General features: G+C 40.7%; 1 protein-coding gene across 1 annotated transcript in view; it reads left to right on the top strand.

Moving 5' to 3' along the window:
- Nucleotides 1-15,671, top strand: part of LOC136856850 (esterase FE4) — a 112,617-nt gene that overhangs the window by 42,181 nt on the left and 54,765 nt on the right. Inside the window, exon 6 of the mRNA XM_067135035.2 lies at nucleotides 3,109-3,311. Within this exon, the coding sequence (XP_066991136.2) occupies nucleotides 3,109-3,311 (203 nt within the window). The remainder of the gene's footprint in view (nucleotides 1-3,108; nucleotides 3,312-15,671) is intronic.

Genomic DNA, 15,671 nt, shown 5'->3' with positions numbered 1-15,671 from the left:
GGAAGCACAAACTAAAGGAAATGAAAGAACTTGCAGGAAGACAGCTGTATTCTAGAAAACTTGTCTTCTCTGATTCAAGTACTATCAATGTTCCTGCGTTAGTGCCATACGTTGTTTATCAGAAGCCGAAGAGGAACCTTCTACTACTGTCCACCCAACATGCTAACGCGGCTATTAGTTCCCCCTCTAATCCAAAAAAGAAAAGAAAAGAAAACTGCGATAAATGTGTATTACAACGAAACGTAAGATGGGGTAGATACGGTAGACAGATGGTACAGCAATATGTTACAAAATGGGGATCTCAGAGATCGCCGCAGTCTGTTTTTACACTCTTGTAGATATTGCAGCTTTAAATGGTTATACATTATTTTTACTGAATTTTCCGGATTGGAACAAGAAAAAAATCAATAAGCGAAAGCTGCACTACGAGAACTGGCCTCTCAGCTAATAAGGCCTTGTATTCAGGAACATGATAAAAATACCGTAGTTCTCCACAAGTCAACAGTTTTGGCCATGAAGGGTGTACTAATGTGTAAAATAAAAGAGAAGGGTGCAGCCGAAGAAGCTTGCGGTGGAAGGGGACGTTGCTGTTTATGCACCAAAGAGTGTGACTCCAGAGGACAGAAATACGACAAATCGAACAAAACAACAGTGATCTGTGCTCTTTTCAAGACATATACGAGTGGAAAGTATAGCAACAAGACAATCATTTGTACAAAGTGCAATTTATTATTATTATTTATCGTATGATGAATCTATGTACACACATGTATATAGTTCAGGGTAAATGTGCGTAGTCACAAGTCCGTACAATACTATAACTCTAGGTCTAGCATTTTGACCCAATCAACTGCTTCATCCGATGTGCGGTGAATGTCCATCAGCGTTCCTTTGAAAGCTCGAATTGGGCAGTCAGCAACAATGTGGTGGATTGACTGAGAAGATGCACCACAGTCACAATCTGCAGAGCTAGTCCAACCCCATTTGCACAACAGATAACCACATCCGCCTTGTCCAGTTCTTATCCGATTGATGATTCTCCACTGTCGTCTTGGAAGATCATATCCTTGTACTCGTTTAGAAGGATTCTCAACCAGATGTTTGTTCACTACCGAAGACTGATCCCACTGGGCTTTCCATGAACTGTTAACATGAAAAGAGGTTCTTTCAAGATCCATTGCTGTACGCCAGGGTGGTTTCCTTGATTTCAGTCGTTGATGTTCAGTGTGCATAATATCTTGATGGATGGGTAGTTGGGGGTTCTGCTGAATGTTCTTCCAAACCTTTAGGAGAGCTTCTGATCGTCTTAGGGCTGGAGGTACAATATTGCTGAGAACAGGAAGCCATAGTGTGTTCGTGCTCCGAATGCAACCCGAGATTATGCGCATACAAAGTGCAATGAAGATTGAGTAAGAAGGGATGAGTGAAGAAATCCATGAACTGAGCATTATTGTTTCACGTAATTTTTTCCATGAAGTAAACCAAAATAGACATATTTTTATGTGAATATGATATAATCTAGATTACTCGTGCTGTTGTTGTTTGTAGTCTATATGGTAACTTTTCTCAAATTAAAAAGCTATAATGTCGAACAGAACAAATTCGATAAATGGCTTGGTACTCCTAGGGTTATATTAAATGGTAGGACAAATAACATTAGCAGTTTAAATGAATTCGAAGTTCAAATAAAAAAATGTGGGCAATCACACAGAAATACGTAATGCCAATTATGAAAATCATGAAGGATACAAATTTCTACTTATGCTTAGGAGGCACCGCCTGTTGCCATTTCTTGATGGATGCAGTATTTTTGTATCCGTCTCTTGGCACAGGTCAGAGCAAAGTGTAGCTTCCACCGAAGTCCCAGCCTCATCCATGGCTGTGACAATATGGAAGCTGCTGAGGTAAGGATGGTGCTGATTAATGACATTCGGAGCACAACGAGTGTGAATGTTATGGCCAGTCGTGCTACAGTGGCACCTTCTGGTCCAGCGAGGAAAGCAATGGCAAACTACCTCACTCCTCATCTTGCCCAGTACACCTCATTTGGGCTCTGCCATTGGTTTTTGCGGTTTCCCTATAACTGCTTAGCCTTTGGTGGTGCTATTTGAGGATCCAATCAGTCTCTGGGCTGATGACCTAACAGACAGACATTTAGGAGGCCTAAATATATAATATTCTAAACAGTGTTATAATACAACATATTCAGTAAAGTACTATTTTTGAGCTTCAGTGACTGCTCGAATTTGTTCTGCGTGACTTTTTTCTACCAGTTTAAATTATAACGTGACAACTGACTCCTCTGCTTTGGTCTTAATGCTTTCAAAACATGCTGAACATTCTTGCAGCAAACCTATGTAGGTGCGGAAATCTTTTATGAGGAAAAAAATTTAAATGTCACATGAAATGTATTCTTCTTATCTGTATTGTACATCCATATCACGTTAAAACTCCATTATAGGTCAGAGTCAACGTTGTCTGCAACAACTCAATATATGTCCAAGATTATGAAAATGTATTTCGAAGTCTTGAAACAACTTCTAAATGAAGAACTTTTATTATTTCGATATATCCATCGTTGTTTTCAGTATTTGAAGATTTCAGTCTACTCAGTGTTGAACGCCATGTGTTTTTTTTTTTTTTTGTCAGAGGTCAGCACAATCAGACTGCTACAGCCCCAGTGGAAGGGGGACAGAGTCACGCGCCTGTCCGGCGTCAGTGAGTTCCGAGACTTGGTTGAGCGTGGGTAACAGTATTGTGTTTGTGCGCTACAACATGGACCACGGCGTCCTAATGTATATTTTGTACAGTGTAAATAGTTTTGTGAATAAGTGAAGTATGTAATGTACATTATGTTGGCCTTCCCTTTGCACTTAATGAAGTACATTTCGTGGACTGTGGGAAGAGCTAGGCCTCGTTCAACACGAGTAAGCAACTCTAAAACTAGACCGAACATTTTGTGGTCCTCCGGGCCGGATGAGCAGTTAGTTACTTACCTTCCTGCCCTTTCTCAGCCTTCCCCTAGCTGTTTGTTATGTTTTGCTTCTTCTGATCCGTAAATGTGGTCTGACCTCGTCAGTCTGATATAGACTGTTCCCTCCGTTCCAGGTCTGTTCCATCGAGCAGCTGCAAATAGCGGAGCCGTATTGAACCCATGGGCACTAACTCCTGAACCACGGTATATGGCGTTCCGTCTGGGAGAGGCTCTCGGATGTAAGACTGAGGACCCTGACGAATTAGTTGAGTACCTGAGGACTGTGGACCACATGGATCTCCTAAAAGCTGTTACTAAGGATATTCTTCCCGACTCTGTAAGTACATAGTCTAGGTCAGCCCTGTGCAACTCCAGCAAAAATGAGCAAGAGCATTCTCACGTGTTCATATCAGTTTCGGCTGGTGCAGAAAATCAGTTGTGTGCTGTAACCCATCCCCACTCCAAAAAATATTTAGAAACGTACCTGTATGTGTTTTTCTAGAGGCTTTCCACTGAGTTTCCCACACTTAACAAACACGCAAACAACCCCAACACATACACACATTCCTCACATAAAACTATATAATTAAACACACAATATAACACCTGCGATGGCAAAATATTCACGAATTCAAACAATTGGTGTGAGCGCGCAAAAACAGAACTTCCTAATGTTACCAACATCACTGAAATAAAACCAGCAACGTCGTAATGCAAAATTACATGTTATGCTTTTATAGTGACATTTATAAACTAGACATTTTTAATTAAGGAATACCACAGTATCATGTCCTTATTTTGACAACATAAAAAGTACAATTTTTATAGTTCATCGATTTATAAATGTGGCTATGGAATAGGCAAGTTGGTAGTATTCTATCCTCTTTGGTATTAAAAGACCTGGCGGGAACAGCTCTACAGTATTTTGTTTTCCCGTTTGCTTTGAGCAATCCCCTCATAAATACTATCGCTGAGTCAAGCGGGTGCCAGCTGCCACGTTCTCATATCGTTTGTAATGCAAGTGTGACTAGTGCAAGTGCTGCTTCTCTGTGGTCGAACGAAGAATCGCTGTGAAGTGATGTCTTGGCTGTTGTTTCCACAGCCTATCGGAACACATTGTCTTTGTATCGGAAAAGTTCGGCACGCATGCGCAAAAGGTAGAGTTCCTGGTTTCTGACTAAAAGCTTATACATTTTCGCTGAGCTGTGAACGCACAGCACCCGGTGTGGAGCTCACCAATAGTTACCTGGTTGTGAGGGGAGTTTAATAATTTCCTATTCTTTGGCTGGCATCTTTTTCAATGCGCTGTATTTGATTGTAGTTAATGTTTTTAAACTAATTTATTTTTCCAATAGGCAATTTGCTGCAGCACTTCAGCACATAAGGTACGGCCGCCCCTGGTCCACATAACCGTCCACAGTTGCGTCCCACTCCAGTACCAAAACACACGAATTCCAAGAAGAGACACCAAGTAGAGTAGAATTCATCACAACAGTGGCTATTGCAGCTCTACATTCGGGCGGCGGAGGGGTTCGTCCCAACCACCGGCTATCTTGGTAATGGTTTTCCGTGGTTTTTCATTCTTCTGCACTAAGGCGAATTTACTTCTGTGACCATTGTTTTCCCCTTCTATGTTGTTTCCTAGAGGGCAGGCCGAGAGATTGGTTCATTTTCATTCCCGGCGCGTCTAAGCGCTCCTCTAACGAAGTTTGAAATGATAGAGTGTTCTGTAGCCGACCTGCACTGCAGAGAGTTTGGTGTGAATTTAGTGTAAGTCATTTGATTCGACAGCCGTGAGACGGCGAAACAGCAGTAATATTATCAGCAGCTTGAATTCGAAATTCTGAGTTTCAAGTGAAAACTTTCCAAAACATTTCTGGTTGTAAGTTTTAAAATCTGGCGGTAATGGTTGTTTTTCAATTTAGAATTTTGATTTTAACTCAGTGGTGTGCTAATAGGTTATGCACCCAGCCCATTATTTGGGTTGGAGAAGAGGATGTGTGTGTCAGGATGAGAGTAAAATGACGGGGCAGTTTCTTTTATAGACCCCGGCCACACCCACCTCACCTTCTCCGCAAATCACACCTCCGAAACAAATCTCCGTGGCCTGACAGATGGCGTTACCGTCTAGGAGGCCTTCAGTAGGCAGAAAATACTTATCTCTATCTAAATTATTTCAAAAGCGGCCTTTTTTTGCCAGCAGCGTTACGTCGCACCGACACAGATAGGTCTTATGGCGACGATGGGAGAGGAAAGGCCTAGGAGTTGGAAGGAAGCGGACGTAGCCTTAATTAAGATACAGCCCCAGCATTTGTCTGGTGTGAAAATGGTAAATCACGGTCAACCATCTTCAGGGCTGCGGACAGTGGGATTCGAACCCACTATCCCCCGGATGCTTGCTCACAGCTGCTCGCGCCTAACCACACGGTCAAATCGCCCGGCAAAAGCGGCTTTAAGGTGATACATACTGGTTAACTAAAATAAGTTTTCAGAATAATAGTCAAACATTCACAATTAACCCTGAATAATGCAACCAAAAGTTTTTTAATATAAAAGCAACCCTCTGACAGTGAAATAAAGCACAGGGAGTCCAAACAGAACGAAATCACTGAAATGATACTAGTTTCAACGAAGAATCTCTATTCTTGTAGACAACAGCGAGGGAGTAATAATACTAATTGTTTCAAGCACAAAAAGGGAGATAACGCCTCATATAATAGCAATAACAGTTAATTTTCCATCCTCGGAGGTCCGGCTTCGATTCCCGGTACCCTCAGAAATGTACGATTGGCAGGAGGGCTGGTATGTGGTTGCACTGGCGCAGATACCCGCAGTTCTTCCCCATTGGGGGTGTGCGTGAAAAGAGTTGCACTACCTCGGGACGAGGACACGAATATATTTTTTCTTTAACAACGAATTCCTTACGGATGGTACTTCTATAAGTTCCAGCATCCACAGGTGTATACAATACATGTTGATCTTGTAACGGATCAAACACCCTATATAGACAATTAACAACAATTGCACGGTGGACGCAAGGCTTCGCAATTAAATGTAATTTGAAACCGAATTTAGATCTAAAAATTACTAAACTTAATTTAATGACTATCCCGGTCGTGAGGTATAAGGATACTGACCATTAAATACCATGTGGAAAAACATAGGGAGCCTATTAAAAAGTTAATTATTTAACGTTGTAAAAAGAAAAAAAATATTCCCAAAAAAGATGAAATTACGTAAAAACGAATTTTTACCAAAATAAAAAAAAATACTGACTGAGATTACAATTCAATACTACACGCGCGGACTTGCGATAACAGGGATAACGCATGCTCACCGGAGGTTGATCTTTTCGTCATCTGCTTCCGTGGGGTAATTTAGCGTCCCAACAACGAAATTATGTATCTTCCTCTAGCTGTTGCGCACGTTTCCAAGAACTATCCAAAATTAACCTTCCTGGACTATTGCGAGACACCAAGTAGCCTGTTAGCGCAAGACCTGTCTTGACATTACCACGGGATATTCTAATATATTACAATTAAAAATTATTTTTCGTTCTTACGTACAATTACATAAATGATGATGATGGACGTTAATAATGAATAAAATTACATATGATACATATATATACAATTAATTCGGGTGGGCAATCAAATTATGTAAATGTCGTGGCGACCACGGTTATTACAATCTCGGAAGTACTAGTGATGAGACAATAACACCTATTGTATTTGTCCTTCCGTAAAGAGACAGCACACACATACATTAGATCGTTCAATGCACTGAAAGAAACAGTTGCCAGAATTAAAACGACTGAAATAAACGTCGGCTTTGAGGCAACAATGGTAGTCAGAGTGGACGAAGACCACATCACCAATAAAATCCCAGTTGGCAAAGGAGTTCGACAAGGTGACACAATCTCTCCAAAGCTGTTTACCCTTGCCTTGGAAGATGTATTCAAAACCCTTCATTGGGATATTAAAGGAATAAAAATCAACGGGGTATATTTGAACCACCTGCGTTTTGCCGATGACATTGTGCTCATAAGTGAAAATCTAGATGAGCTAGAAAGCATGATCCAAGAATTAAAAACTGCTTCTGCTAAGATTGGTTTGGAAATGAACATTAATAAAACGAAAATACTAAGCCCAGAGAGTCGACCACTTAAAACGGGAAACCAATATATAGAAGCTGTCGATGAGTACATCTATCTTGGACACAAGATAAAACTTGGAAAAGACAACCAACGTGCAGAAATTCCTCGCAGAATAGGTATGAGTTGGACTGCATTCCGAAAACTAAGATTCATCCTCACTAACAAGGATGTTCCAATTAACCTGAAGACCAAGGTTTATAATACGTGCGTGCTGCCAGTTACAACTTACGGTCTGGAAACGATGACTCTGACGAAGGAAAGTGCTCGCAAGCTTCAGCGAACACAACGAGCCATGGAGCGACAGATGCTAGGGATCAGCCTTAGGGATAAGATCCGTTCAGAGGACACCAGGAGAAGAACTAATGTAACAGACATCCTAGAGATAGTAGCAAAACTAAAATGGCAATGGGTAGGACACGTAACTCGACAAGACTACAACAGGTGGACCTCTAGGATTGTTCACTGGAGACCATGGGGACACAAGAGAGGCATTGGAAGACCCCTGAAGAGATGGCTCGACGACATAAAGCTGTTGGCTGGAACACGCTGGTTCCAAGTGGCTCAAGACCGAAGACGATGGAAGCACATGGAAGAGGCCTATATCCAGCAGTGGATTGAAATAGGCTAGAAAAGAAGAAGAAGGCAGCCGTCAAAATAATAAAACAAGGATTTCCATCAGCCACAGTAAAAGGATGTTTTTCCTCTTTGTCACAGAATCTTTAGCGAAATGTTCGAGAAATCACTTCATGGAAACTTACAAAATGAATAAATCCGACTTACTAATTCAAATGTGTGCGACACTTGCCTTTCTGCCACAGGAGGAAGTAGAAAAAGGATGCTTCCACATTTATAACAACGCTCAGGAAGACAAAGAGTTGATATAGGGAATTGAAGAAAGTAGTAAGAAACTAGAGGTAATAGAAAACAAATTATGCAAAAATAATAATGGAGCTACTGGAATGTACAGGTAATAATGGAGTTAGAATTGTATGTGAAGTTATAAGTAAACAAGTAGATATAGCTAAAATAGTAATTACCGGGCGAGCTGGCCGTGCGGTTAGAGGCGCGCGGCTGTGAGCTTGCATGCGGAAGAAAGTGCGTTTGAATCCCACTGTCGGCAGCCCTGAAGATGGTTTCCCGTTGTTTCCTATTTTCACACCAGACGAATCCTGGGGCTGTACCTTAATTAAGGCCACGGCCGCTTCCTTCCAACTTCTAGGTCGTCCCTATCCCACCGTCGCCATAAGACCTATCTGTGTCGGTGCGACGTAAAGCCACTAGAAAATTTAGCAAAAAAAAGTAACTAATTATTGCTTAAGATTAAAGGGGGGAAACTGGAGGGAGATATTACATTTAGCATACCAACATCAGATGGAACATCTACACGATGATTTGTGGGTAACCAAGGTAAACAAGATGCTACATAGAATAGGAATGAGAGAATAATGGAATAAAGAGATTCAAACTGAAGAAAGGAAATTGAGTAAGACAGTAGCTATTAGAGTGAAAGATATTGAGAAACAGATTATTATATCAGAATGTAGTACCCAAACAACAATACGAGAATTCTGTGAAATTATCAAAATTTTGTCAATAAAGAAAGACGAAGTTACAAATAGAGCAGTAAGAGGTATGGTGTGGTGGCTAAGAGGCAGCTATAGGAATACGTGTCTAAGAGAGTAAAATGAAGAAATTTGTTGTTTTTTTGTGTAGAGGAATAATGGAAGGGGCACGCCTGCCGATAGTTTTTACGTAAAGGGACTCACTTAGGATTAAATACATGGGTGATGATCCAAAAAGCAAAAATAGAAAGAGAGAAATAATTTTATACAATTATAAAATGATTAAACAAAGAATTGATCGCACCGATTAAGACACCAAACACGGAAAATATATGAGGCAATAGAGAATAAAAGGAAATAAAGTATTATCTGCGCACCTTTCCTGGATATATTTACACCCTAGTGCTGAATTGGTCGACCTCGGCAATCTTCGAGATTCGTACTGGCAACCTTTGAAACACAAACTATGAATCGCTTATGCATCGCTGTGCGACATCTGGCGTACACTTTACGTACTAGTACTGTTGTTATTTACACAGCAAAGCCAAACTATAGAATTCACTCTAGGAATAAGATTCGCATCGAGAAATGTTATATAATGTTATATAATGTGTGTGTGACACAGTTGTTGGCTTAAGATAACAAAGGTTTAGCAAAATTCATATCGATCGATCATATTATCGATTCAATTCAGATTTCATTTTCATTCAGTTGGCAGTACTACTGGTACCGCGAGAGCTGCCTCCTTACTCCTCACCCCGGACGGAAATATATCGATAAAAAGTGCGCAGATAATAATCACTACCGCAATTCAACTTATAAAGAATTAGAGGTTGTCCTAGACTATATAACATTGTTAATATCTAGGAAAAAATAACATTTAAAGACGGCAGCTTAGAGATTGAGGTAAATAGTTATTAGGTTTAATGAAGTAATAGGTAAACTAATTGTAATAAGGACAATCATGCATGTATCGTAAATCATTTAAAATTACAATAAAGGATTACTCCTTCCCCGGTTTCAGGATGGTCCGGAACCAGGAAATGGGAGTATTCTATTCTATTCGTTCGCGAGGTGAGCGTTTGATTGTAATAAGCAATTAAACTTGTAGGTTTCAAGAAGTGTTTTGCAAATAATTCACAGCGGTGGAGTTCAAGTAGTACTTCAGTACTACTGATATTATCGTTGTAGCATTCGTCAGCACTTAGATGGATGTGTGACTGTAAAACAGGACAATCTTCATGAAAGGATAAAAATTCTTGTTCATACTCGGAATCAGTAGAAATTTTTGCAAAGTTTTCTGCTAATGTATTTGCAATATCGTGATGTGTAGTTGTTACTGATCCAAGGGCTATGATACGTGAGGGTTTTTTAAGCCCTCTTATTTTTCGTAGGTGCTCCCAAATTTTGTTTTGTGGAGTCTGATACAATAGTCACTACTGATCTGCATTTAGGACAGTCGCACAGGTGGCAGATTCCCCATCTGTTGTTTTCAAAGCCTTTCCTTAAATGATCGCAAAGAAATTGGAAATTTATTGAACATCTCCCTTGCTGAGTTATTCCAAACCCTAACTCCCCTACCTATAAATGAATATTTGCCCCAATTTGTCCTCTTGAATTCCTCTAGCTTTATCTTCATATTGTGATCTTTCCTACTTTTAGAGATACCACTCAAACATATTCAGCTACTAATGTCATTCCACGCCTTCTCTCCATTGACAGCTCACAACACACCACTTAGTCGAGCAGCTCGTCTCCTTTCCCTCAAGTCTTCCCAGAGCAATATTTTAGTAACGCTACTCTTTTGTCGGAAATCACCCAGAACAAATCGAGCTGCTTTTCTTTGGATTTTTTATGTTCTTGAATCCAGTAATCCTGGTGAGGTTCCCTTACACTGGAACCATACTCTAGTTGGGATCTTACCAGAGACAAATATGCTCTCTCCTTTACATCCTGGAGTTGTGTAAATAGTAAATGCAAATAGTCTGCAAAACTTGTTGATAACGAGAAGGTAGTAATGTATGTTTTCAATCATTATGACGACACTGTAGAGGAAAACGGGTTAAATATGCGAAAACCTAGTCGGAGACTATTTATTTTAACATAACTTTTATAATTTAATTTGTATCACGCGTCAAGAAACATTATGCTACACACTGTGTTTGACCGATCCCAGTTCTATGCAGACCATTTTGCGTAGCATAGTATATGCTTGGCCTGGGACTTCATATATCCGGGACTGAAGTAGTTTGTATTCCTGAGTTGAAGAGCACCGTCCGATACTGTCTACGTCCACTTCTCGCACAATACCTCCTTTCGTACATTCTTTAGTCCATTTGTAAGTCTTATGACAGTGTCACGGACGCGGTAAGCTTTTAACCATTCTTCACTGACAGACTAAAGGTTGGTAGACCTGTTGTTTTTCTTGTTTTTTTGTTTGGGACCATGTCTCTGCACCGTATCTGAGAACGGACACAACGCAGGCGTTCATTACTTCCCTATCGATGTGAAACGGATATTTTTTCTTGAGATTGAAGCTAGGTGACAAGTATTACTTCCAGGCAATCGCTGCTCCTCTTCTTAATCTCCTGATCCAGTCTTCTGTGAAAGAACGCCGTCTGGCCTAAATAACTTATTATTCAACGTCTTCAACTGACTCACTGTTAACTTTTATTGGTTCATCAAGGCCTTTTGTCTTTAACTTGGTCTTGGCTTAATTTATTTGTCATTTGTCATCCCAGTCCAAGTATCAAAACACATCTACCTGGAGAATCTAAGATGATTTGGGATCACTTCGATGGGCTCATCTCTCAAACTTAGAGGCTTTTACAACTGACTCAAATTTGACTCTTACTTTGTTAGCGGATATGTTGAATGATTTTTGTGTAGGTGTTTGGCACTCCAAACTTGGATAAACCACTCAAAAGACATGAATCTAGTGTCCATCGAAAAGTAACATTAAATAATACACCATTCACTGAATGAAATGAATTTATATGCCACTAGGATAACCCATGGCTTAGGATTTAAAAAAATACAATAACCGAAATAAGTTTCGTAATAGTAGGCTACACTGATAGCAAATCACCTTTTGAATTCCGGAAGGTAATGTAAAATATTCCGATATAACTTAACAGGGTGCATTTGTGAATACGCCAAAGGTGCAGAAAATAAAATTTAATAACTTAAATTACACACGTGTAGACATTTCACTCTTTAAAAGAGTAGTTTGTATGATATAAAAGCTGATACTGTTCGGCGAAATACGTGTGTAGAAGGCAGAGGTCTGGATAAAGCACTCAGAAGACATGAATTTACTGTTCATACAACAAATAAGATTAAATAAAAATACACCATACACTGGATGAAATGAATTTATATGCCACTAGGATAACCCATTGCTTAACATTTACAAAACACTGACAATAACTGAAATACGTTTTCTAATAGTAGGCTACTAGTCTCACACTGATACCAAATCTCCTTTAGAATTCAGGAAGGTGAATGCAAAATATTCACCAGATTCTCCACAGATTAAAATGGTGTCTGTGTATTTGTTGTTACTGAACACACTAGTCATTGTCGATGTGCAGACAGCAAATGCAATGCTGCTGTAAACTAGTACACATACCGGCCTAGTACTATGCGGTCGTAAACGAGGTTTACTAATCCAAGGGGTTGCATTAGTCGGGTAGCACTGAGGAACATGCTGCGAGCGATCGTCCGGCTGTTATCTCTTCATATTCTGACGAAAATACCTGCTGGCAGTAGTGCGCCTGTGAAAATCAGTTAGTAGATACCCGATTCATCATTTGTGCATGCGGGACAATTATACGTACAAAGTACGGCACTCGCGAGCTGCCTGGTACTCGTGCAGTATATTGAACATATCAAGCTTGTACAACTTGTAAATGGGCCAACACACGAGAAGTTTTAATTAACTAAATACTTCAGGCAAGCACACAGAGCGAGTGTGGTTGGCGCAGTTCTTTATAAAGCTCAGTTTATACCTCTCATATATTTTCTTCAAGCAGACCACACAAGTTACACACATGGTTAATTAATTAATGTTATGAATTTTACGGCCCACTTTCGACGGTTTTTCGGAGACGCCAAGATGCGGGAATTTTGTCCCGCAGGAGATCTGTTACGTGCCAGGAAATCTACCGACACGAGACTGACGTATTTAAGCACCTTCAAATACCACCGGATTGAGACAAGATCGAACCTGCCAAGTTGGGGTGAGGAGGCCCTCGTCTCAACCGTTTGAGCCACTCAGCCCAGCTCCACACACAGTTCGATGAAATCCCGATAAAGTCAATTTCCTCACAGGACATGATGTTTACATGACGTACGTCATTTCACTCATTATTTCCAACACAAGTAGGCTGTTAACAACCGGGAATACAGTATCTAGTCGTTATAGAACGTAGATCACAGATTTTTTTCGTGTTTTGCGATTTTTTTTATTGGACTCGTGATTCCGTCGCTTTAGTTCCAAAGATAGTGAGTCTTTGGACAAGACGTCACCACATGGGCCAATCTCGCGCTACATCATCGCAGTTGATGATGTCAATTTGGCGTTTTTCTCATATTAGATTTTGAAAATTCGTTGTATTGGTTTTATCCCCTCCAGATTCCGCTGTACGTCCTTCAATTTAGAATACATAATTCGCATCGGAAGGGTTGTACTGAATTAGCAGGTGACGTGGCCGGCCTGTCGGGGTTGATTTTGATAGGAATCATTGCCTGATAATGTTCTTCGCTTTCTTAACTTTGAGAACACGTCATATCAATATTTATTGCTGAGATAAAATGCAAGGTACGACCTGGAAGTCAATGAAAAGTTTTGAAATCAACATTCACGTTGTTGTTGTTCATTGTTTGTTTGCTTTTTTCCTTCGTACCGACACAGACAGTCGTTGTGTCGAGGATGGGATAGGACTGGAAATAAAGCAACCGTGGCCGTAACTAAGATACAGTCCCAGCATTTGCCCGGTGTGAAAATGGGAAACCACACGAAAACCATCCTATGGAGTCCTGAGAATGAGCTTCGAGCCCACCGAAATGTAATTAATTGCTTTGTCATGTCTTATACAAGGATTCCATTATTAGTAGGAAAACTTAAGGCGGTGATCCTTGTTAGGACAAAGAACAAACATGTTTGTATGAGCACGGACATCGAAACCAATCTTCACATTGTCGGACTTTTGCAGAAGAGGTCCGTGTACATGTGTGGTTGTTGCATGACCAACATCGACGTCAGACGTAAGTCTCCTTCAAAGATTTAGTGTTCTCTATCAAAATAATATGTGAATACTAGCCATATCAGGTGGGTATATTAGAAAGGGTGTTTCGGCCCACGATGAGATGTGGGCACTCACGTTCCGTGTGTGTGTGGCTACATGGCGTGCGGAAAGGGTGGGTAGAGACAATATTTAAAGATTCCACCCATTATAAGATATTCCTATCTGCTTGAATGATTCATTGTACTTAAAGTAATGATATCTTTTGTAGTTTTGTACATACCGGTAAATCAAAATAACTGTATGAGATTTGTTTTCCGCAATTAATAAGGGAAGATATCGGAGGGTTAGATATAAGGGCTACTGGACTAGACAAGAGAATAGTTGAACGGGTGGCTAAATTTCTAGAATATAGAACTCAGAGAATTAGATCAGGTGAAGCATTTTCTGGAGTTCGGAGGGTAGTCCCGGAGGGGAGTTTTCTTTTACAATTGGCTTTACGTCACACGGACACAGACCTAATGGCGACGATGGGATAGCAAAGGGTTATAAGTGGGAAGGATGCATCCGTGGCCTTATTTAACGTACAGCATTTGCCTGGTGTGAAAGTGGGAAACCACAGGAAACCATCTTCACCGGGGTTCAAACACACTGTCTCCCGAATGCAAGCTCACAGCTGCGCTATCCTAACCGCATGGCCACGGCAATGTTATTGGGCGTCAATGTTTTCTTATATACTGTACGAGTAAAGAACTGCAATCACATGTAAGAATTTTGGGGATGATATTACAGTGTATAGTGTAGTAAGTTACAGGACAGTGAGCGACTGCAAACAGACCGCTACAGTGTGTTGAGGTGGACAGTAGACAATGGTATAACGGTAAACGAGATGAAAAGTCAGTTTGCAATTTTCACCAAGAGAAGAAGAGTTCTCAGTTTTAACGGGGAGAAAATACCTTAGGGGGATCACTGTAAGTACTCATCTGTTAATATGAGGAAGGATCTTCATTGGAGTAATCACAATAATGAGGTTGAAATAAAGGTTGGAGATATCTCCATATGCTTATTAGAGTATTTAGGGGTTGTAGTAAGCACATTAAGGTGAGAACGTAGTCTCTGGTAAGACCCCAGTTAGAGTACTCCAGTGTTTGGGAGCTTCATCAGGATTACTTGACACGAGAACTGGAAAATATCCAAAGGAAAGAAGCACGATTTGTTCTGGGTTATTTTCGACAAAACGGTAGTGTTACGAACATTTTCTAAACTTGGGGATGGGAAGACTTGGGAGTAAGTGAAACGAGATGTTCGATTAAGCGGGTATGTCGTGCTGTCAGTGCTGAAATGGTGTGCAATGACATAAGCCTGAGTGGAGCTTTTAAAGCTAGGAGAGGTCATAATATTAAATAAAGATGTCCGACTCGTTGGCTGAAGGTCAGCGTACTGGCCTTCGGTTCAGAGGGTCCCGGGTTCGACTCCCGGCCGGGTCGGGGATTTTAACCATCATTGGTTAATTGCAATGGCCCGGGGGCTTGGCGTTTGTGCTGTCCTCAACATCCCTGCAACTCACACACCACACATAACACTATCCTCCACCACAATAACACGCAGTTACCTACACATGGCAGATGCCGCCCACCCTCATCGGAGGGTCTGCCTTACAAGGGCTGCACTCGGCTAGTAATAGCCACACGAAATTATTATTATAATATAAAGATGAAGATGAAGTGGAAAAA

The sequence above is a fragment of the Anabrus simplex genome, chromosome 1 (genome assembly GCF_040414725.1).
Source record: "Anabrus simplex isolate iqAnaSimp1 chromosome 1, ASM4041472v1, whole genome shotgun sequence".
NCBI lineage: Eukaryota > Metazoa > Arthropoda > Insecta > Orthoptera > Tettigoniidae > Anabrus > Anabrus simplex.
Note: the sequence above shows the minus strand (reverse complement) of the source record. Positions and strands in the feature narration are given on the sequence as shown.